Raw genomic sequence first — 20188 nt, forward strand, 5'->3', positions numbered from 1 at the left:
TTTTTAGAGATAAGAAATACAGTACATTTCAAAATAAAAAATAAGAAATAAATTTTTAAAAAAGAGGCATTCATGTGCACCTAAAAAAAAGTAATGGTTATTTTACACCATACAATTTGTTGATGACTGGGAGGAAATAAAGACAATTAAATATAAATTTGTCTCTGAGGTTAGAAAACTAGGCTCGTGGCCAGGATTTTAGAAACTAACGAGAATAAGCTCTCCCATCTCTCAGCGACTACTGAGGTGTGAATGTGTGTAATCATGAATGTTGAGCAGGTTGTTGGCCAAAAGGTGCATGCCTTCTCTGGATGAACAAAGGTTATTGTTATTTGTGCAGCTGCTTTTCTAATGAAATGTCAAATTAAAGGCAGCGATACACAAAACAACACGTGGGCCAACTGTGATGAGCATCAAGTTGTTTTTTTTCATGCCTGATGCTTGGAAACAACTCAATAGATTTTTGACCCCCTGTCTCGCTCTTTTGCTCAAACCGTGACCTGCTGGATTACTACACTGCGTGTGCTCACAGACTCAATACTGCTACATGCGCAGCCACAAAATGAATAGTCACAGATTTGAACCGTTTGACAGCCAGGAAAGAATTATGCTTTGGCTCAGGAGGATGTGGTTTCACTGGGCACCAGTATGCGGAAGAGTGTGCAACCATGAATGACAAACATGGTGCTGCAGCAGAATATATGCTGCGGTATCTCCTTGCAGGATTGAAAAACAGGGTACAGGGTGTTGCATCTGACAGAGATATGAATGCAAGTGTCTCATACCGAAGACAAGCCAGTCCCTCCAGGATTTTGTTGTCAATTTGGGGGATTTTTGCAACCTAAAATGCCTGATTTCACAGCAGCATTTCTAAAGAAAAAAATTGATGCATGTTGCAATGTTTAAGATGTGTCTCTGTGTCAGCGATAGCTCTGGCTGGAGGCATGATGTGGATCGATGTACGTACGCAACATCTCCTTGAGGCAACTTCTTCGAATTTGGCACAAATGTCCATGTGGGCTCACTGATGAACTGAGCAAGTTGATTTTAGTGGTCATAGGTCAAAAGTCAAAGTCATATAACCTTGTCTGTGTCGTTCTTGTAAATATGATATCTCAAGAGCACCCTTAGAGATTCCTCCAAATTTGGTACAAATGTCCACTTGGACACAAAGATGAACTGATAACAATTTGGTGGTGAAAAGTCACTGTGAGCTTGCATATGTCTCATTTCGTGAAAGTGATGTTTCAGGAGGGACTTGAGGGAATGTCTTCAAATTTGGCACAAATGTCCACTTGGACTCCAAGTTTGGTGGTTAAAGGTCAAAGCTCGATGTCATGGGGACCTTACAAAACATGTTTTTAGCTATAAATCAGGAATTCATGTGCTAATGATAGGTGTCTGCTATGGCAATTTTTCTTGTCTGTGTACAACAAGTTTCAGCCATTCTCCGGTGTGCTTTGTGGTAGAAAAAATGTTTTTGTTCTACCAAAATGTTTGGCATGGTTCAGAGCACGGTCTTCAGCGGTGTGTTTTGTTGGTAGATGTGAGACGTTTGTGTCCCACACAAATGTATCTGCATCTTCAAAAGCAGAAACAAGGGAGTGTGTTTGATGACATTATGCAAAGGACTGCTATCATTGAATTTTGATCAGATTTGCTGAAAAGTTGCAGATGTGGGACAAGATTGCAAAATAGCGCAGAATTTGTATTGATTGGTTGAATTTGTGTTTATTGTTTACATAACATCACATTATATCATCCCAGAGGTGCTGAAAAGCTCGCCGTTGTGTGAGAGAGTTGATTTTTCATGGAAAAGCTCTATTGCCTGCTTTTTTATCCTTTATCCCTCCTTCCAAACACACACACACACACACACACACACACACACACATACTTACTTATAGCTAATGCACAGCTCTGTTATCCAGGGATTGAAAGGAGAACATTAGTCCAAAATCAGCTGCTTAGTTGGAACACATGGCAGGGAGACAATGCTGACTCACTGCCCACTGGGACACCACCACCATCACTACCACCAACAACAAACACACAAATACAGACATGCATACAAAACAGCCGACAGCCGTCTATAACTGCAGATTGGATTTCATTCTCAGGACCCCATTAATTCCTTATGGATTCTCATATTGATTGAGGGGCCTCTGGTCTTGTTAATTCAACTCAGCCCAGACGAGTTTTGATTCAGTTTGCCTGAAGGTGACTGATACTTGTAAGAAAGGGTGAAAAAAGCTCAGGCAGAGGCAGCGGGGAGGAGGATGAGACAAAGGAGGGAAGGACAGAAAGAGGGAATATGAAAAAAATGATACACATAGAAGGAAAAAGAGGGGAAGAGAGAATGAGGCAGAAATAAGAGATAAGGGTGGAACAACAAAATGAATCAGCAAAAGGCAGAAGTTAAAGAAATATAAGGAGAAAAAGATAATGAGTTTGGGATGTTTGGACTTACTATGTAGTTCCACTCCTTGAACTTTTTGGTGAAAAACAGAGAAAATGAACGTTATAATCAATCGCTGATTTCCATCTTAATGCATCAAGGAGGTTTATTTTCACTTCGTTCTTTTTTCATTAGCTCATTATGCTAACGAGTCCTTATATAAATCCCTCTTGATAAGTTGCAACTAGGCCTGTGTGCATATGTGCACAATATATGCACTCAAGCATGAAGGCCAAATGCAAATATGCTTTCTCACAAAATAGATGCAAATAGCAAAATAGATGGTCTTAAAAATGACTCTGCAGTAATTAATTTATTAATTACATCTGCAATTAAGGCTGCAGAAATAAGATAAGCCACATAGCTGGAGAAAAGGGAGAAAAATACAAGAGAGCATACTTAAATAAGTAGAAAAATATGTATTGTGTATTGGTCCAAATGTGTAAAGCTAACTTTAGCTCTAATGCATCGAGTCACCGTCAGAAAAGCTTGTGACAAAATCATTCCTATACAAATGGTGTCAAAATAATTGACTTAAAATAATCAAATAGTCAGCACAGTGTCTATTTGTGGTCTTTTTATGCATGACAATATATGGAAAAACAATGTTAATTCTACTTTCCTTTAATTCTTCTTCTTCTTTTTTACTTTACTCCCATGATAATTTGCTTTTGCAGTAAGCAGTCTGCTTCCAGCTGGCTGCCTGAGTCTGGTGCTGTGTGCACATTAAAATCATGACTGGAAAAAGAAAGTTATTTTCTCTCAATGAACGATGTAGTCTCCTCACAGCAGAAAATGAATACGCACGAGGAGCACTTGTGTTGAAAGCCGTCCTCATGAAGTGGAATGATAATAAGAGGTTTCACTGTTATGTTATTTTCCAGGCCTGGGAAAGTCATGGAATAGTAAAATCCTTAACGGTTTTGAATAAATCATGGAATTTTGTTGTGTGTAATGAAAATAATTGCAAAAGTAATCCGTGGATAAGCCGTCACATAATAACAATTTTCCATAGCTGTTGATTTCATTTAGCTCTAAAATGTGTCAATGCGTGACTACATTTTGTAGACCATCACAGACTATCCTCGTTTTCTCTCTATGTTTTGTCTCTCACGGCGTGTGTGCCTACTAGCTGGGATTATGTTTGAGCAGAGTTTGAGTCTGATTTGAATAAGAGAAAAATAATGTAGTGACAGTGTGATTTACCATGTAAGATTTTGAATTCCAAAGCATCCATACTCATGCTATGGCCTACTTAAATTGTACCACATTTTTGAGATGGAGCAATGTTCATTTCATACATTGTGAATGGTCATGCATATATATTGATGTTTTCTTAAAAAGTAACTGAAAAGTTTTTAAATTTTGTTCAAGAACATGTGCGGTAACTCTGAAAATGCTCCTGTAATGAAACAGCAGAAATGTATTTTGAAATATTTAATTAAAATCAGTAGATATCAAAACTCTCTTTTTAATTACCTTATGTTCATCAGGGTTCCCATGGTCATGGGAAAACTTGGAAAAGTCCTTGAATTACACAGTCATATTCTGAAGTCCTGGAAAAGTGATGACATAAGGGAAAACAATTAAAATTTTAGAAAAAGTCATGGAATTTTATTGTATGTTAAAAAATGTTACCGTAGTCTGTGGATAACCTTCCATGTTATGTAACATATTGGCAGATTTATTTTCCGTAGCTGTCTTCTTAACATAGCTCTAATGTTTCTCTAACTTCATGTTAGCCAGCTAGCTGAAATTATGAAATTATAGTTTGAATCTATATGTTTAAAAATTGCAAGGGACGTTTGTCAAGAAAAGTTTGTGGGTCCTTGAAAAGTCATGGAAAAGTTTTGAAATGTTGTCCTTGAAATTATTTGGTAACCCTGTTCATGTAATAAACATACAAATGTCAATTAGACAGCTGGATGAGAAATAAGGCAAAGGGTAGAAAAAAATGCTTTTTATAATTATCCGGTTATAGTGATCAGTTTGACCATGAAAGACATCATCTCTATAAGCAGTTTCCTCTGTATACAAATAGACCTCAACACACTGCCATGTGAAGAGGATAAAGTACACTTTTTGTTCTCTGAATACTTTCGTACCTCTCCTTTACAAGGAAATGCCATTATCAGTGGTCCAGGAGATGTAAAGAAGGAACATGTTCTTTCTTCTGTAACTTTGCTACCAGGGTGAGAATGGATCGAGAGGCGTTATTTGTCATTGTCAGGCTGAGTGCCCTGCTCCATGTCTGATGGTCAAACCTGTCTCACCCTAGTTCTTTTTTCTGTTTTCATCTCTTCTTTTTACCCCTCTAAAGTTTTTTGTTGTTTCACCCCAATTTTTCTTCTTTACCAATTGACGTCCTTTCATCATTTTTTTTGCCTCTCCTTTTGCTGAACGCTACCTACGTTCTTTTACTTTGATCTCTATTTGTTATTGTACGTCATTGCCTGATTGTTTACATTCCACACGTTTTTAGTACGTGGTGCACAGTACTAGGTCACACCGTAGCTGGACAGCCTAATTGTGACTTAAATTCAAAATGACTCCCAGAAAAATAATACTAGTCTTTCATTTTTTTTTTCTTATTTTCCCTTCTGACCACCTTATTTTCTTCTTCCCTCAGGTTTAGAAAAAGTTGGTCGTGATTCCAGCTACGAACAAGAGGGGAAGGTTCAGTTTGTGATGGACGCGGTGTACGCCATGGCCCACGCTCTGCACCGCATGCACCGGGAGCTCTGCTACGGATATCCAGGCCTTTGTCCACGCATGGCCAACAACATCGATGGCAAAGAGCTGCTCAGCCACATTCGTGCAGTCAGCTTCAATGGTAAGTTAAACATTCATGCAGACTCACAAGCCATTTTTACACAAAGGTCATTCTATAGAGCCACTACAAAGTCCCTACATTAAGCCACCTTTGCATTTAAACACGGAACCAATAGGCAGCAGCAGCATGCTGATCCATTATGAAAATTTTAGATAGCATATTGGCAATGTGGAATCAAACACAAAAGCATCTGGCTCTAGTGTGACATATAACATATGTGTCTGCAGCCCTTTCTACATAATAATAATAATGGTATAGTACGGTAATGGCAATCATTTACGGTCCCTGTTATATGGCGGCTGATCTTGTCCTCTGCTCAGAGGGTAAGGGGCTCCCGGATATCATTGTTTTCCCAGTTTGCAGAAATTTATGGCTGCTGTTCTTCTTCCTTGAGCACGCCGCTCGGGTGGGCTGCACTCATAATACACCGTCAAAACATCACACTAGTCCCACCCATTATCTTGTCCTTTTACATAGACTTTGTTTTGGTGTTTTAGAATAGAATAGTCTTTATTTATTTATTTATTCTTTGTTGTCATTGATTAAAAACTACGAAATAGTGGAGCATGTCCCCTGAGCATGTAGTACAAATAAAAGAATGGTAAAGTGCTGAAATTCCACAGTAACTTTCAGAGTTAAAGAAAATAATAATGACAGTTATCAATGACGCTTAAGAGGTAGTTGCAAATCAGTAGTCTAGGTGCAAAGTGCATGTGCTGAAGTGCCTGTAGTGTGCATATTTAAGTCCTGAGTTCATGATTAGGGGAAGGGGGGAGGGTGGTGGTCTGGGGAGATTTGTTTAGCAGCGTGACTCCATGGGAGAAATTTCTGTTTGACATCCTGCTGGTCTTTGCTCTGATGGATCTGCATCTTTTACTTGAGAGCTGGAGGTCAAAGAGGTGATAAGCTGTGTGGAACTGGTTCTTGATGATGATGATGATGATGATGATGATGATAGAACATATCTTTTTTTATGGAGAACCCTTAGGAATGAGTTAAAACTTAAGAAAGGAAATCTGTCAGCATTTTAGGACCTCCAGTTCCAGTTCCAGTTCTCCAGTTGCAAAGTCAATGGATTTTTTTGTAACATCTGTAACATAAAATACGTCAATAAGTAACCAACTGACAAACTTTGAAGCTTTTATGTGTCTTAAAAAAGACAGTTGCTAACAAGTGGCTTAATGAGAGTATGTGACGTCATCAACCTGAACCGCACCAAATACGGCTTTTCAGCCTTGTAGCGTTGGCAACCGTAGTGTTGTTCGTGTTAGCGTGGCAATAGCTTTTTATTTCTGGGGATGACATTTAGGCTTCAAAAATCCTGAAAGTGGTGATGATTTGTGAGGATTATCTTGCTGAACAAAAGGTGTAAGTCTTTTACCACATAGCTTATTTTCTGCAAATATCCAAAATCCAATGGAAAAATCCCATAGGCTTTTTGACGAGGGAGCAGGCAATGTTCAGGCAATGCTTCTACATTGGCCTACAGAAAAATGCATCCCTGGGGCATGTTATACAGAATGGTGAGGTGGCATCGTGCTTTGATATCCCCGCCTTGAGCAGTGTAAAAGGGGCTACAGACTCACACATAGTTAACATCTTACAAAGCAAAATGCACTAAGCAATCATTTGACCTTACAACTCTTCGTATCATCCCGCCCTTCATATTTTCTCCTCTGCAGCTGCATAGGCTAAAAAGAAATCAAAACATTCTCTGCCAAATGCTCCATGATACATAATATAGCAAAAAATAAAATAATGAACAATTAGGATGTAAACTGCTGAGTTATTCAGTCAAAAAAGGGCAAATTAGAGCTTTCAAAAACTTAGACACCACTCAGTAGTCCTGTAAAGTTTGTCCACCCTGACTTCACCAATTCAGCTCATCCTTTAACAATGCTAAGCCCGTCTCCTTTTTAATTCTTCTAATCCTTATCATAAGAACACATCATGTGGCTCACCTTGAAAAATGAAGTTAATCTTGCTGCTTTCCTAAAACTATTACTGCTTATATTTTGCTGATGTGGTCTTGTATCACTTTGAACCCGCAGTGCTCAATACTTTCCCCTTTTTCTCCAAAATCCTCTGCCACTGACAAATTTAAATGGTTGAAAAACATTCACTAATTTCCTTCTAAATAATAGCAGACACCTCATTTCAATGTTCTTTTAATAATCCATTTCCCTCCCGATGTGCTAGTACCTGCTTTTCTGTCTGTCTTTTCATTTCCTGCGTTCTTCTATCAAGTATTGTGTGGAATACATATGGGTTAGGGAGTAGGAGAACGAGGGAGTCTTATTGTGAGATTACAGAAACGCTTGTCTGATTTAGTTTTAGAGGCAAGATTGAAATTGCATGAATGTGTCTGTGTAGGAATGTGTGCAGAAATATGTGTCAGTGTTTTGTTGTTTCCCGCACTATCTCCGTCTGTCATCGCTAGAACTGTCGAAAACCAATTCACAGGCGGGCACTGATTGCTGTTTCATACTGCAACAGCAGGTTTGTGCTCAGGTGTGTTGCTCTGTTATTGCTGGCCTGGAGGTAGAGAAATCATCCCATAACCACAAGGTCACAAACTTTATACCCCAATGAATCACCGAGCCCTCACTCACTGAAAGTTGCCCTGCACAAAATGTGCCGCAACTTTCTCAGTGGCAGTGTTTTGAGAGAACATAAAAAAACTCGATTAGATGGAGCTAAAATGATATGGGAATAACGGTTTGATGTTGGTGTTATCAGACAAGCATCTGCCATTACAAATGTTTCATATGCCCATGACACCTTCAGATAGCTCTACAGAAAGTTCCAGATAAAAGCATCAACTGCTACAGACCTGACTTGTATTGTAATGCTTCTGTTCAGTGCCTGCCTGCCTTTTTCAGCATCTGTCTGTGTTGCATGTCCACAAATTTCAGATCCATAAAAAATGTACAATTGACTGATCAATGACATTAAATTCTTTTAAAACAACTTAAGTATAAATAGATAATTGTGCATTTCACACACAATATTCCCCTCTAGTATTTTCTTAGAAGAAAGGAAGAATATGGGAGTAAGGAGGCATGAATGAGACATGAATGCATCACATTTTGACACCATTCAAATTAAGCAAATCAAACAGGCTAAAACATGAAAACTAGAAAAGTGCGCTCAGTAGAGTGGAGATATCTGCCATGTGTGTCTGATAATTCAACTGGTAGAGTGTGCACCCCATATGGGGCTGAGACTTCAGCAGACTTAGCTACAGGTGAGACAGTATGCAATATACATTATAGAGGTGCACCCGCAGTGGACTGGCTGTATGGAGACAGACCTCAGACATTATGGCCAGTAAAACACCTGCCTCTAGTAACTTATGTGTATTATATCATATTGGGTATGGAATTAATCAGCAGATGCTCCGGTACAAAATGAGGCCAAAATTTTCCATGGAGCAATAATGAAGGTAAAAATGTGCTTGCAACAGATGGTAAAGCCTGTTTTTAGCTGAGACGATTGCTGAAAATGCCTTTTGCTATATGATTTTGTTGTTCACTTGAGGTCTCTTAGGGGGAGTGAGGAGTCAACAGTCACACACGCAAGAGTTAAACAGGTTTTTCAAGAACTGTGAATCACTGCAACCTTGAGAGCTCCTTGAGCTTACAGTCAAAAACATGCACACAAAATATAAGGCTAATGGTCCCGCTAGTTTGCAAGATTAACTGAGAATAGACAGATACACGCACTCAACTGAATGCATGATGAAAATTGGAGTAGAATATGTTGGTCGTTGAACAAAAGATGCAAGAAGGAAGAGAAGGAAGCAATGGATATGCACTGCACTGGGTGGTGGAATTACACACAAAGTACTCAGACATTATGCTGCCTCATCCCACCAATATGTGAGTCTAACTGGAAAATGCACTGTTGCACCCAGATGTATTGACACTGGTGAATATCAGTTTAACAGCTGTTGCAGTACATCAGGAGAAGCATTGTGTCTATACTGACTTTTAGGTAGTTTCTGAATCCTGTGTTTGCCTCTACTGTACCAGCAAGTTTTGAAATCACATAGACATGTATAGGTCCCTCCTGGGTCTATTCCCATTGGGTCATTTTGTTTCGCTTGGATTTCTGGAAACACTATAAGAAAATGTTGTACACATCAGCCTTGAATTATTGCTCTTCCAGCTCCCCAAAACAAGTTTTCTTTATGTGGTGAGTTCATTTGTTTGCATTGCCATAAAACACAGAGGTGAAATAAAACTGATAAAATCAACAAAGAGCAAAGTTTGCTGCCAAAAAAACAGTAGGGGATTTAATACCTTCATAATTCAAGTTTTTCACTAGAGAGCTTTGGCATAATGATTTGCAGTGGACTGTAAAAAGAAACCTTGGTGGCAAATTTAGGTTTTAAAACAGCCTAGGTCATTAACAAGCTTGTACATTATTGGCACGATATGTCAATTTCTAACGACAGTTTTCAGAGTTCAAATGTAATATCTTCTACGGTCTTCTAAGAAACCTAAACTTTGGGTACTTTTTTCCATTTCTTTGTTCTTAAACCTCTCTGCTGTTTTTGTCTTCGGGGCAGGAAAAGGGTGATGGGGTTTGTTGGGCGAATCTTTGTTGCAGTTACTCTTATCTGGGTTGTTTACATCGACAGCGCTCAAGATTTAAAACTTTTGAGACGGCAACTTTATGTGTGTTTATGTGTATATGCCTGGGTATATTTGTGAGTTCCAATTAAAAGTGGTTTTGTTATTGATCTGTTTAGGGCCGACATGACATCGATAACACTAAAGAAGAAAAGGGGCAAACAATGGAGGTAACTCTATCTCGGGTTGTGTTTTTGTGGCACATAAAGGGGGAGAACAAGTTAAATTTGCTGGAACGTGGATGGTCTTTCTCTCTCCTCTTTCTGGATACGTACCAATTCACCTTTCTAGCAGCTGCTTGAAGAGAACAAGATGAGTGAAAGGGAGGAGATAATTTCAAGTCATTAGGGCAGTGATTGTACTCCCGCTGGATCTGTACCAAGACATCTTAACTTAAAAAGTGAAATCTAACAGGCAGGAGTGACAGAAAAGGAAAAAGAGGGGCAGACATGCAAAATGAGGAGACAAGGACTCTCAGGAAGTAATTAGAACGAGTTCAACCTTTGGATTTCAAGGTGAACATCCTCTCCAACAAGACTGGTGTCCCAAAGATGTCGTCTTCCTCGTGTAAAATGGTGTTTGTTGGCGTAGCTCTTTGTGTGAAGTTAGTACAAATGTTAAAAAAATTTTTGATTAGTCATGAAAATAGGATCTTTTGCAATTAGGGTGCCCACCCGGTGAGCAAGGTTAAATCCCCCATGCCAGTGAGTTGAATCTAATTCAGCATTCAGTGATATATACAAACAGTGTTGCATGCAGATATAGCTTATTTACTTTTTCACAGCTCGAAAACTCAAAATATGCAATGAAAAAAAACCACATTTGAATATTTATAATAATTTAGCATATTCCCACTGTTAGAAATATTGACATTATATCTCTTCATACAGTCCATTTTCTAAATAATACCTTACCTTAAATTCCATTCTTTTTGAATTACCTAGAAAATCTGCACATAGACACACAAGCAAGCTGAGGCTGGCGCATTGCAGAGCAAGACAAACAATAAGAAAACGAACCCTGGAGCAGCAATGACACACCGTGCTGTCCAGCTTTTGTTTGCTGGTGAGTTTATTGGCTTATCCGAGCAAACACACACATTCATGCACATAGAAAGCACCCAGAAACTAATGCACAGACATACAAAGGCCATTATGAGGGATGGAATCCAAAACTAAAACAAAACAAACATTGCTTTTGAAAAACTTTATTTCCTGTTATTGGCAAAATAATGTTGACTCAAGGCCTACTGCAAGCTTTTTCTAAAGCATACAGCTGCAATGTTTCGCTTACATTAAATGTGGGCACCAGCAGGTAAATAACAGAGTGTCCTATTAAAACTAGATTTACCACCTCATGGTTGTTTGCCTCCGCAAACCAGTCAAGTTGCATTTTCAGTTTACATTTGTGTCTGTCCAGACTTATTTGTTATGACAGTTAACAATGCTTCAAATGTGAATGTTGCTGCAAAGAGGCTACAAACTATATAATGTAGATGCTTCGCACATATCTTCCTCCGGCAACACAAAAGATCTGTACAATCAGCACAGTTTAAAAGCGGGCACCCAACATTAGTGTCACCAATTTAGTAACCGACCAAAGGTATCTGTTCCTGAGTTATGGTGGTGAATAACTGCCAGAAAAGTGATGATGTTCAGTAACTCTACAACACACTATTCAGGCTAGTGTTAATCTGACTAAAGCTGGTTAGAAATACAAAAGAGAAAATACAAAAAGAAAATCCATTGCTTCCTCTCTCATCCCCAAAATTCCACTAGGCACAGTCCACATTAACAAATCCAGGTGGACCATGGGACATTAGTGTGCACGTGTTGTTTAGAGCACCATCCTGAACCAGGAAGTGGACCTCGGAGAGAACAATAAATAGAGATCAAAGAAAATAATAAACAATGGAGCAAACACTTGAATGACAAAATGAAATGTGTTAATTAACCTAATTGGACCTTGAGTTTAGGATCTCACATTACAAAATCAAATAAACTAATAAATAAAATAACTTTTTACTTGACTGAGAGAGAGTGAGTGGCGCTCCCTCACAGTGTCCTTAGCTATCGAGGACTGACACTAAAGAGACAAAGAGCTTTAGTCAACAGACCGTAACGTCATGCTGCAGTGGGCAGAGCAATCAGCGATCAAACTACATGGAAAGATGAAAAGATGTGATACTATCTGTTGAATCGGGGTTTGCATGATTAAAATCCACCTTCAAATGGCAGTGGGGCAGCTTTTACCCAGAATTCTGAATGCTCAGTGCGTTTTATAGGTCTTATAGCAGAAATGTAGCTAAAACTAATCTAAATTAGTTTTCGAAAAAAACAAACTACTTTTAAAAAAGTCCATAAAAATAAGAAACAAACTTAACAAAAAAACAAAATTAAATCCTGAAAGTAAAGTAAAAGTTATCTGATAAAATGATATACTCATTAAATGAAAAAAAATCATCAGTGTGTGTGTTTTTGTTGTTGATTACAAGTAGGAGTTTTGTAAAGTGTAATTTTCTCAAGAAAACTGCTCTTTTCTCAGAACGGTAACCAGTTCAGATGCTGTTCTTGTCGAACCAACACACACACACACACACACATTGCGGTCGCCCACACAGATTAACTTGGCCTATTCACACTCCCCTGGCTTTGTTGGTTGTAAGTACACCCCATAGTGGCTTTTCAAATGGAGCTGTTGCTAATGTTTCCTGCTCCATCACTCTTTTTTTCTCTTGTTGTCGTACTATTCTTTTCTTGTATCTTTCTTTAACTGCCATGTCTCTGTCCTTCACTTGTCTCCTACCTTTACTGCCTCGTTCTCACTATTGTCTCCCATTCACCGTCCCTCTCTCCATCTCCTTAGCTGTCTGTGTTCTCTTCCTCTCTCCTACCACTCCCACTCCCTAAAGGCATTGACTCATCATTTCATTCCTTAAAGCCTTTTTCATTTCTTTTTTTTAGCTGTTTAGGTTTCGAGCAGATTGTCAAATTTTGATTTTCAATTTGTGCGAGGAGCTGGAACTCAGCCCAAATTTCTCGTGGGAATCTTAAAAGCAAGTTACACAGACCTCCCAAATAGAGACTTTATTGTCTCACTGTGGTATGTGAATTTGTAGTAGAGTTTAAAATAGTGAGTTTATTGTATTCTGAAATAACTTGCATTTTGGATCCCTAAGGCTACGTTCACGCTGCAAGCTTTAGTGCTCACTCAGGTTTATTATATTTCTCAGATTAGATTTGTTTTAATTTTTTTTTTTTAATTTAAAATTTTTTTTCAGATGTAATTGTTTAAATGTGGCCAATATCAGATTCCAGTGTGAACTGAGCTGTCCTGATTACGCAAAAGAACAATCAAAAAGATGGTGCAAGCAGCACACTGTCTTTTGGAAGTAAACAGGGACGCCTCTAAAGTCAGTGTTTTTGATTTCATTTATAGGTTTACATGCAGTGGAAGCCAGGGACTTTGTGAGCAGGTGAAGACAAGGACAAGAATAAGGAGATAGACATATTCTTAATGAGGAGCTTTTTGTGGAGCAATGGCTGCTACTTATGCTTGGAAGTGTGTGTAGATGCAGCAGTGTCACCCAGGATTTAGGACAGCATGCTGTATGGAAATTGCCCAAACCAGAATTTAAGAAATACCATATCCCACGAAATTTGTACCGTTCTACATTTGTTAGTCCAGATCAAACAAACAAAAGACCAGTTCTTTTCTGAACTAACTTACTTTCTGTTCTTTAATGTGATGCCAGTGTATGAAATAGCACTCAGACTCAGTAGTTGAGGACAATGAGATTATAATATTGTGTGTGTTAGATTTAAGTGGGCTTGTAAGAAAAAACATCTATAATCAATTAGCTGCGCATGAATGCAGAATCTCTAGGCAACGGGACAAGATTTTGTTATTGTAAGCATCCTGGTTTCCATTTGTAGTGTGGGTAGTATTGACCAATCACCTTTGGGTGCCAGGTAAACAGTCGAAAGACAGAACACATTGGCCAAAATTCAGTCTTGGATCCCATCGCCTATCATCCAAACACCAAGCGTGAGCTTTTCTAAAACTTTGTCCTGATTGATTTGTACATACCTGTTTATGGAAATTATCCAAAATGACCAGAGAACAGAAGATGGAGTCTTGGTCTGGATATTTGCTGGTTACATCAGATGAATATGTGCTGTTGCCCCTAGAGGCTTATCATTGTCTGACTGATAGCCAAGGGTTGCCAAAATTCAGAAATCAAAGTCCAAAAGTGAAAGCAAAAACGGTGACGGCCACCTGCACTTGTCTTTCACACAAGTGTGGGTTCTGTCATGCAAGAAAACTCTGCGTGAGTGGATCACTGCCAGGTTATATCTCCTGCCGGGAGACAAGATGGACATCACCATGGGAACCGACTTGCACTAATTAGAGCGGCTTGACTTTGAGGAGATGAACTCTACACCTGCCTGTACAACCTAAGGGAGAGAGAAAGAGAAGTAAGGGATGATGAAGCTTACTCACTCATAATGACCTCAGAGAGACCGAGACAGAGGAAGACAGCACTAGAGGAGTAACTTCCTTGAAGATGATGAACTTGCAGGCATTAATGATATTTGAGAGCAGGGGTGAAAAAAACAGAGGGGGTTATGGAAGTGGGGAGTCTATCATGATGACCATGGAGTGCAGGGATAGAAGGGGAACATATGGAGAGAGAGGAGAGAGGAGGACAAAGTTCAGGTGGAAGATAATCAAAGGACATGGATGGAGAAAAAAGATGGACAGCTGGCTAAAAAAATGTGAAAAAGTATTGGCTGGAGAGACAAATTGGGTGCAAAAGACAATGAAAGAGGGTGTTGGTGAAGACTCTCAGTCAGCCAGGCCATTGTAGTTCTATATCTTAGGCAACTGGACTTTTTTCAGCCCCCGGACACATGGAAGAGTACTGTCTGCGGTGGAAATGCTAAACACATCTAGGGTCTAGGTACCTCTTTGTTGTTACTTTAGGTTCCAATGGCACTATACCGAAAGCCTTTGATGGAAACACAGCGATAGAGGAGATGGCCTATGACACCACTTATCACCCACTTACAATGCTAAGTGCAATGCCACAATGCCCACTTACTAACCCTTACGACCCACATGATGGCCAGGGGGGTCAACAGCTCACGTGTAATCCTAACAACTCTGACACTAAGAGCTGACATGTGACCTCAACAACTCTGTGAGGGTTTACACCCACACAGGGTTTAAAGCCTGCAATTCTCCTCCAAGAGTCACTTTGAACTGAAGAAGCCAAGTCCAGTTGCCTACAATATAGCACACAGGAATGACAAAGGGTGTGTCGGGGGTAGAAGCACAGCAAGACGAACTTTGCTGTCCTAATATCATCTTAGGATAGAAGGAAATAGATGAGACGAGTCATCTACAACGTCTCCATTTGGCAAGGGAAGAGAAATGTCATAGACTAAAATGGAGCCACGCAATACTTGATGACTTGCCGGGTAAAAGGGAAAAGACAGGGGAAAAAAAGACAGGATATATCAGACTTTACCAGGGCATCATGACCTTGAGACACAAGAAACTGGGAGAAAACAATAAGGGTGAATATTGTATTACATAGAGTCTGACATAAAAAAAGGAAGAGATTTAAGAGGCAGACAGACCCTTAAGTTTGCAGAGAGAACGATAGCAGAGGAGAATCAAATAGAGAAATAAAGGGTAAAACAGTAGGCGTAGAGACTCAGAGATGCTAAACTTTCCTGGGTCAGGGCAACCTTGGTTAAGAGACAATGGGAAGAAAGACTTTAATTCAAACTTCAAAGAAGAGAAGGGAAATGCCTGACAGAGGTTGAATGATGTTTTAAAACATATTTTTTCTTTTTCTTTTTAACTGTCATGTGAAAAACATTGCACAATAATGGCTGATGTCATTTCACTTGCCAGCATTGCTAAGAAGCCAACTTTATGTTGCTGTCAAAGGTCTTTTCTTACTTTGTGTTCAATAGAAACAATCAAACACTGCAGGTGTTGAGAGCAGCTTTGAACTAAAGGTCTCACTAAAGCATCTCAAATATAATGGTTAGCTTCTGTTAGCACGTAGCCTTCACAGCCCTCAGGTGAACGCTACAATCATTTTTCCAGTGTTGGGCTGTTGTCTGACGGCAGACACAACAGAGTGGAAAAAAACCTTCATGACAGCACCTGTATTGTATAGTTGGCTCTTTTGAAACATGGTGAAGTGATACTGATAGTAGTCTTGGCTATTACACCAGTGCTGTCTAAGTCACTCAGCCACTCAGAATGGCAAACACGTCAACACGTGGCTGAGAGCTAAATTTGCAGACTGAAGCAGTTATGGAAATGTGTATTCCTGAGCTGGAGTGGAGTCTTTGCAAAACCGGACAATCGACATTTAAATAAAAATTTCGACATTTTGGGAAGTATAATTTAGAGCTGCAACAATTTGTTGATCAACAGCAAATTAACATGCAACTACTTTCATAATCAGTTATTTGGTTGTAGTCATTTTTCAAGCTGAACTGCCCAACATGTTTGCTTGAGACTTGCTTAGGACAACCTTTAAAGTGAGCAAAAGTTAGCTTCAGACAATGTGCAGTGATGTGCTAACTTTGTCACCATAGAAGGCCCACTCTCAGTTCATCTTATTGGACAGTAGGGGAAAAATGCTGGTGTCATCCATTTTTTCCACTCTGAGTTTGGATTTTTTGCAACTTGAGGCATTGAGGGCGACAAAACAGTAAACAAAACAATTCAATCTTACAGAAAACAGTTACAAAAAGTTGCTGCTCAAACGTGCTCTGTCTGATCAGTATGGTGACCCTGAAAGGTGTACTCTCTCACAGTATTACCATAACCCAAATATCAAATGATATCAAGGCTTATCATGGACATTTTATTAAAACATTATACCATGCAGGCCTTCCGTGTGTTTATGTCTGTCCCCCTGGCACGCAGACAGAAACATAACTCCATAGGCTGCACATAATCTCCTACTTACTACCTGCTGCTCACTTAAATGCAGCAGGTAGTAAATAGATTATTGACATAATGTCCAACCTCGTTCAGGTGGTATCACCTTGCCTACCTTGGCGCACCCTCACAGTGAAAATGCCATTAGAAGCAATTCTCATCCACCGCAAGCTGAGGCTGTGTACTTAGCTGGCTGGTGAATAATTTCACTGTGGAGAGCGACTGACATCCCAAACAGTTCCGTTATAATGATCGAAAGTCAGACCGTATACTGTCAATATAATGACACACAGACCGACAGCAGATTTTTCTTTTAGTTTATATATAGTTTGTTTTCCTCCATACAGTGTTTTCTATTACTCTTCTCATTATCTTCTCAGTTATATATTACCTTTTGCCACCGCAACGGACTAATTTTCTGAGAAGGGGGATCATTGGCTGAATATAATTTTAGATAAGAACACAGAATAGGAATAGGCAGATATAAAAGCAATCAAACAGAGAGCCAAAATGAATACAGTAGACGGGCAGAAATGTATCCACACAGACACAAAAACAACCTGAATTGAGTTTGAGGAAATGAGAGGCGGGAATAATAATTTGTTATTGCATATCCTAAGACGCCACTAAATCTCACATCCGTGCATCTTTCTTGACACCAAATATATATTTTCTGTCATGAATGTGTTGTTGTCTGAGATTAGATTTTACTAGATAAGATGTGACACTGCCAGCTGCAGGGACAGGAAAAATACAAGCACATGTAATCTTCTGACAGACAGCATTGTGCAGGCAAACACACTAACACAAATGTGTTGTGACCAGACAGCCTTAACACAACAAACCAAATAAAAAAAGGTCAGATCACAACACACACACAGGGGTAGTGTGACTTCATTCTCTGCTTAGGACACCTTAACACCACTATAGCAAATAATGGTTTGCTGTTATATTAATACTCTCAATGACACATACTGAACTTTCATTACAGCTCTGCTTAGCCTACGTCAGATATGTAAGTGAAATTACATAACAAACGTACTTATTTTAAACCAAACTATGATCTTTTCTTCAACCTAACCAGGTCATATTGTTGCTGAAACATAGCTGCGATGCTTTCAAGATGCTGAAGGTCCAGTGTGTCGGAATTGGTGGCATCTAGTGGTGAGGTGGACGAAATGGAAACTTTGAGAACGATGGTGGCCACATGAAAACACAAATGGGGCTGTCTGGAGCCAGCGTTTGTTTTTTTCCATTTTGGGTTACTGTAAAACAGCATGGCGGACTCCTTGGGAGAGGACCTGCTCTGTATGTAAATATAAACACACTAGTTTAAGGTAACAAAAACACAATAGTTCTTATTTTCAGGTGATCATGAACTATTGAAAACATAGAAATGAATATTATATATTATATATTATAATTATAATTTTTAAGGAATATTATAACATTTCTACCAAGAGATGCCCCTAAATCCTATACACTGGACCTTTAATTACATTTTTAAAAGAGTGAACGTTAATGGTCATACATATTAGGTCGTATCAGAGGGTAGGAACAAACAGCAAACTATGCATGATATAACACAGGACTGTATCTCATGGGTTACTACATAGATATAAAACTAGTGTCATCATCAGTACTGCTCAGTACTGCCCAGGCTCTCTCTTTCACTCTCCCTCTTTTCCTCTGCCAAGTTTGGTAATGTGACTCCTTGTTTCTCGTTTTGTTTATTTCTCCTCTCCCTCGCTTTCATTCCCTCTAAATTGTATTTCCATCCAGCGTTCCGGCTGTTTTGTCTCTTTTGATCAACTTAATAGTGGCCCTCTCCCCCTGTTTTCATTGCTTTTCTTTTTTTTTTTTTTTACTCCTCTCTTTCCTATTTTCTCCAAAACTGCAGTGAATGCAGATCATGACACAGATGGAGGCTCCTTAAATGAGTTTTCTGTAATTACTGGTGATTGCCACACAAAGCTTTCTTGTGCTGTGTGCATGTGTGTGTGTCATACATAAGTCAAAGTGTGCCTCTTGAATAAATATCCTCTCCTTTTTTTTTTTTTTACCATTTCTCAACAATCTTTTTTTTTGTTGTTGTGGCCCTCCTTCTTTTTATTTTCATCTCACTTTGACAATTTAGCCGGTGTTTCTTTTTTTCATTGACAGTGAGATCTGGATCCTCTTCAAACATTTATTGTTTCTTTTGCCTGCCCTGTTATCTGCTCTGCATCTCTCTGCCTGCCTTTATAAGGCATAGAAATAACAGATAATAAAAAAGGGATGATTTTAGAGGAATAGGCAGGGGGAGGAGGAGAAAGTTAGAGCACTTTGGAAATGCACATAGTAATGGACGGGAGAAAATGGGTAGTTTTCGAGATGGTGAGTGGTGGGATGAAACAAGGCTGGGAGGTAAAGAGAGAGGAGGAGGGGATGGAGAGGCAGAAGACGCTTTGAACAGAAGAGGAGAGGAAGGAGAAACAGCTGCGGTGGAAGGAGGGAGGGCTGGCCATGAGGAACACCGAGCAGTGAAAACTGGATCGGAGGACACTGAAAACAGATTGCTAAAAAGAGTCAATTTATGTGATGGAAAATGCAGAAAGGAGGAGAAAAGACTGCAGAAATAAGCAATGAGGTCTCAGTTATCCAGCTGCTCAGCCTCAGTTACCTCCACCACCGGAGACTGCTGTGGAAATGACACAATTTTATTGCGGGATGAGCTCAGGCTTCATTATTACTTTTCTCCTGTCATTTTTTATTCCCTTTTTGTGTTTCTTTCACTGTCCGTTTGTGTCCATCGTTTTCACACACAGATGGGAGCCTGTTGGCAAAAACTGGGAACAGACACAGGCCTATGTTTTATTAATGCATGCTGCATCGTCGTCTTTGCATCTCGCCGTCATAAACATTTAGTGTGTGATACCAGGACTTGCTATTGTGTCTAAAGTGAACCAGGCATGGCTGAGGGCTTTTTTAACAGCCCTTCTGCTTCTTTCTATCTGTCTATTTTCCTCAATCATTCCTTTTTTTTCTCTCCTTTTGTCTCCAGTAACAGGGAGAGGTTGTTCATACACTCTTTGTCCCTCGGCCCCTCTTCTTCCATCTGCCTGTTTCTATCTCCGTCACTCGGGGAGGTTTTTAAGGCCTATGCTAATTGATATTCTCACACATTTCTGTAATTCTGTAGCTTCCTATTCCCCCTTTCAGCCCCAAACTTGCTTTTTTCCCTTTTTCTGACAAACCAGGAAAGCTTTTTCAGCTTTTCAGCTTGCTGGCTATGTGATATTCGCACAT

At 39.4% G+C, this 20188-nt stretch overlaps 1 protein-coding gene across 1 annotated transcript in view; it reads left to right on the top strand.

The window, feature by feature from the left end:
* Nucleotides 1-20188, top strand: part of grm8a (glutamate receptor, metabotropic 8a) — a 297183-nt gene that overhangs the window by 225845 nt on the left and 51150 nt on the right. The window contains exon 7 of the mRNA XM_042511145.1: nucleotides 5088-5291. Coding sequence (XP_042367079.1) covers nucleotides 5088-5291 — 204 coding nt within the window. The remainder of the gene's footprint in view (nucleotides 1-5087; nucleotides 5292-20188) is intronic.

This window comes from Plectropomus leopardus, chromosome 22 (assembly GCF_008729295.1).
Source record: "Plectropomus leopardus isolate mb chromosome 22, YSFRI_Pleo_2.0, whole genome shotgun sequence".
NCBI lineage: Eukaryota > Metazoa > Chordata > Actinopteri > Perciformes > Serranidae > Plectropomus > Plectropomus leopardus.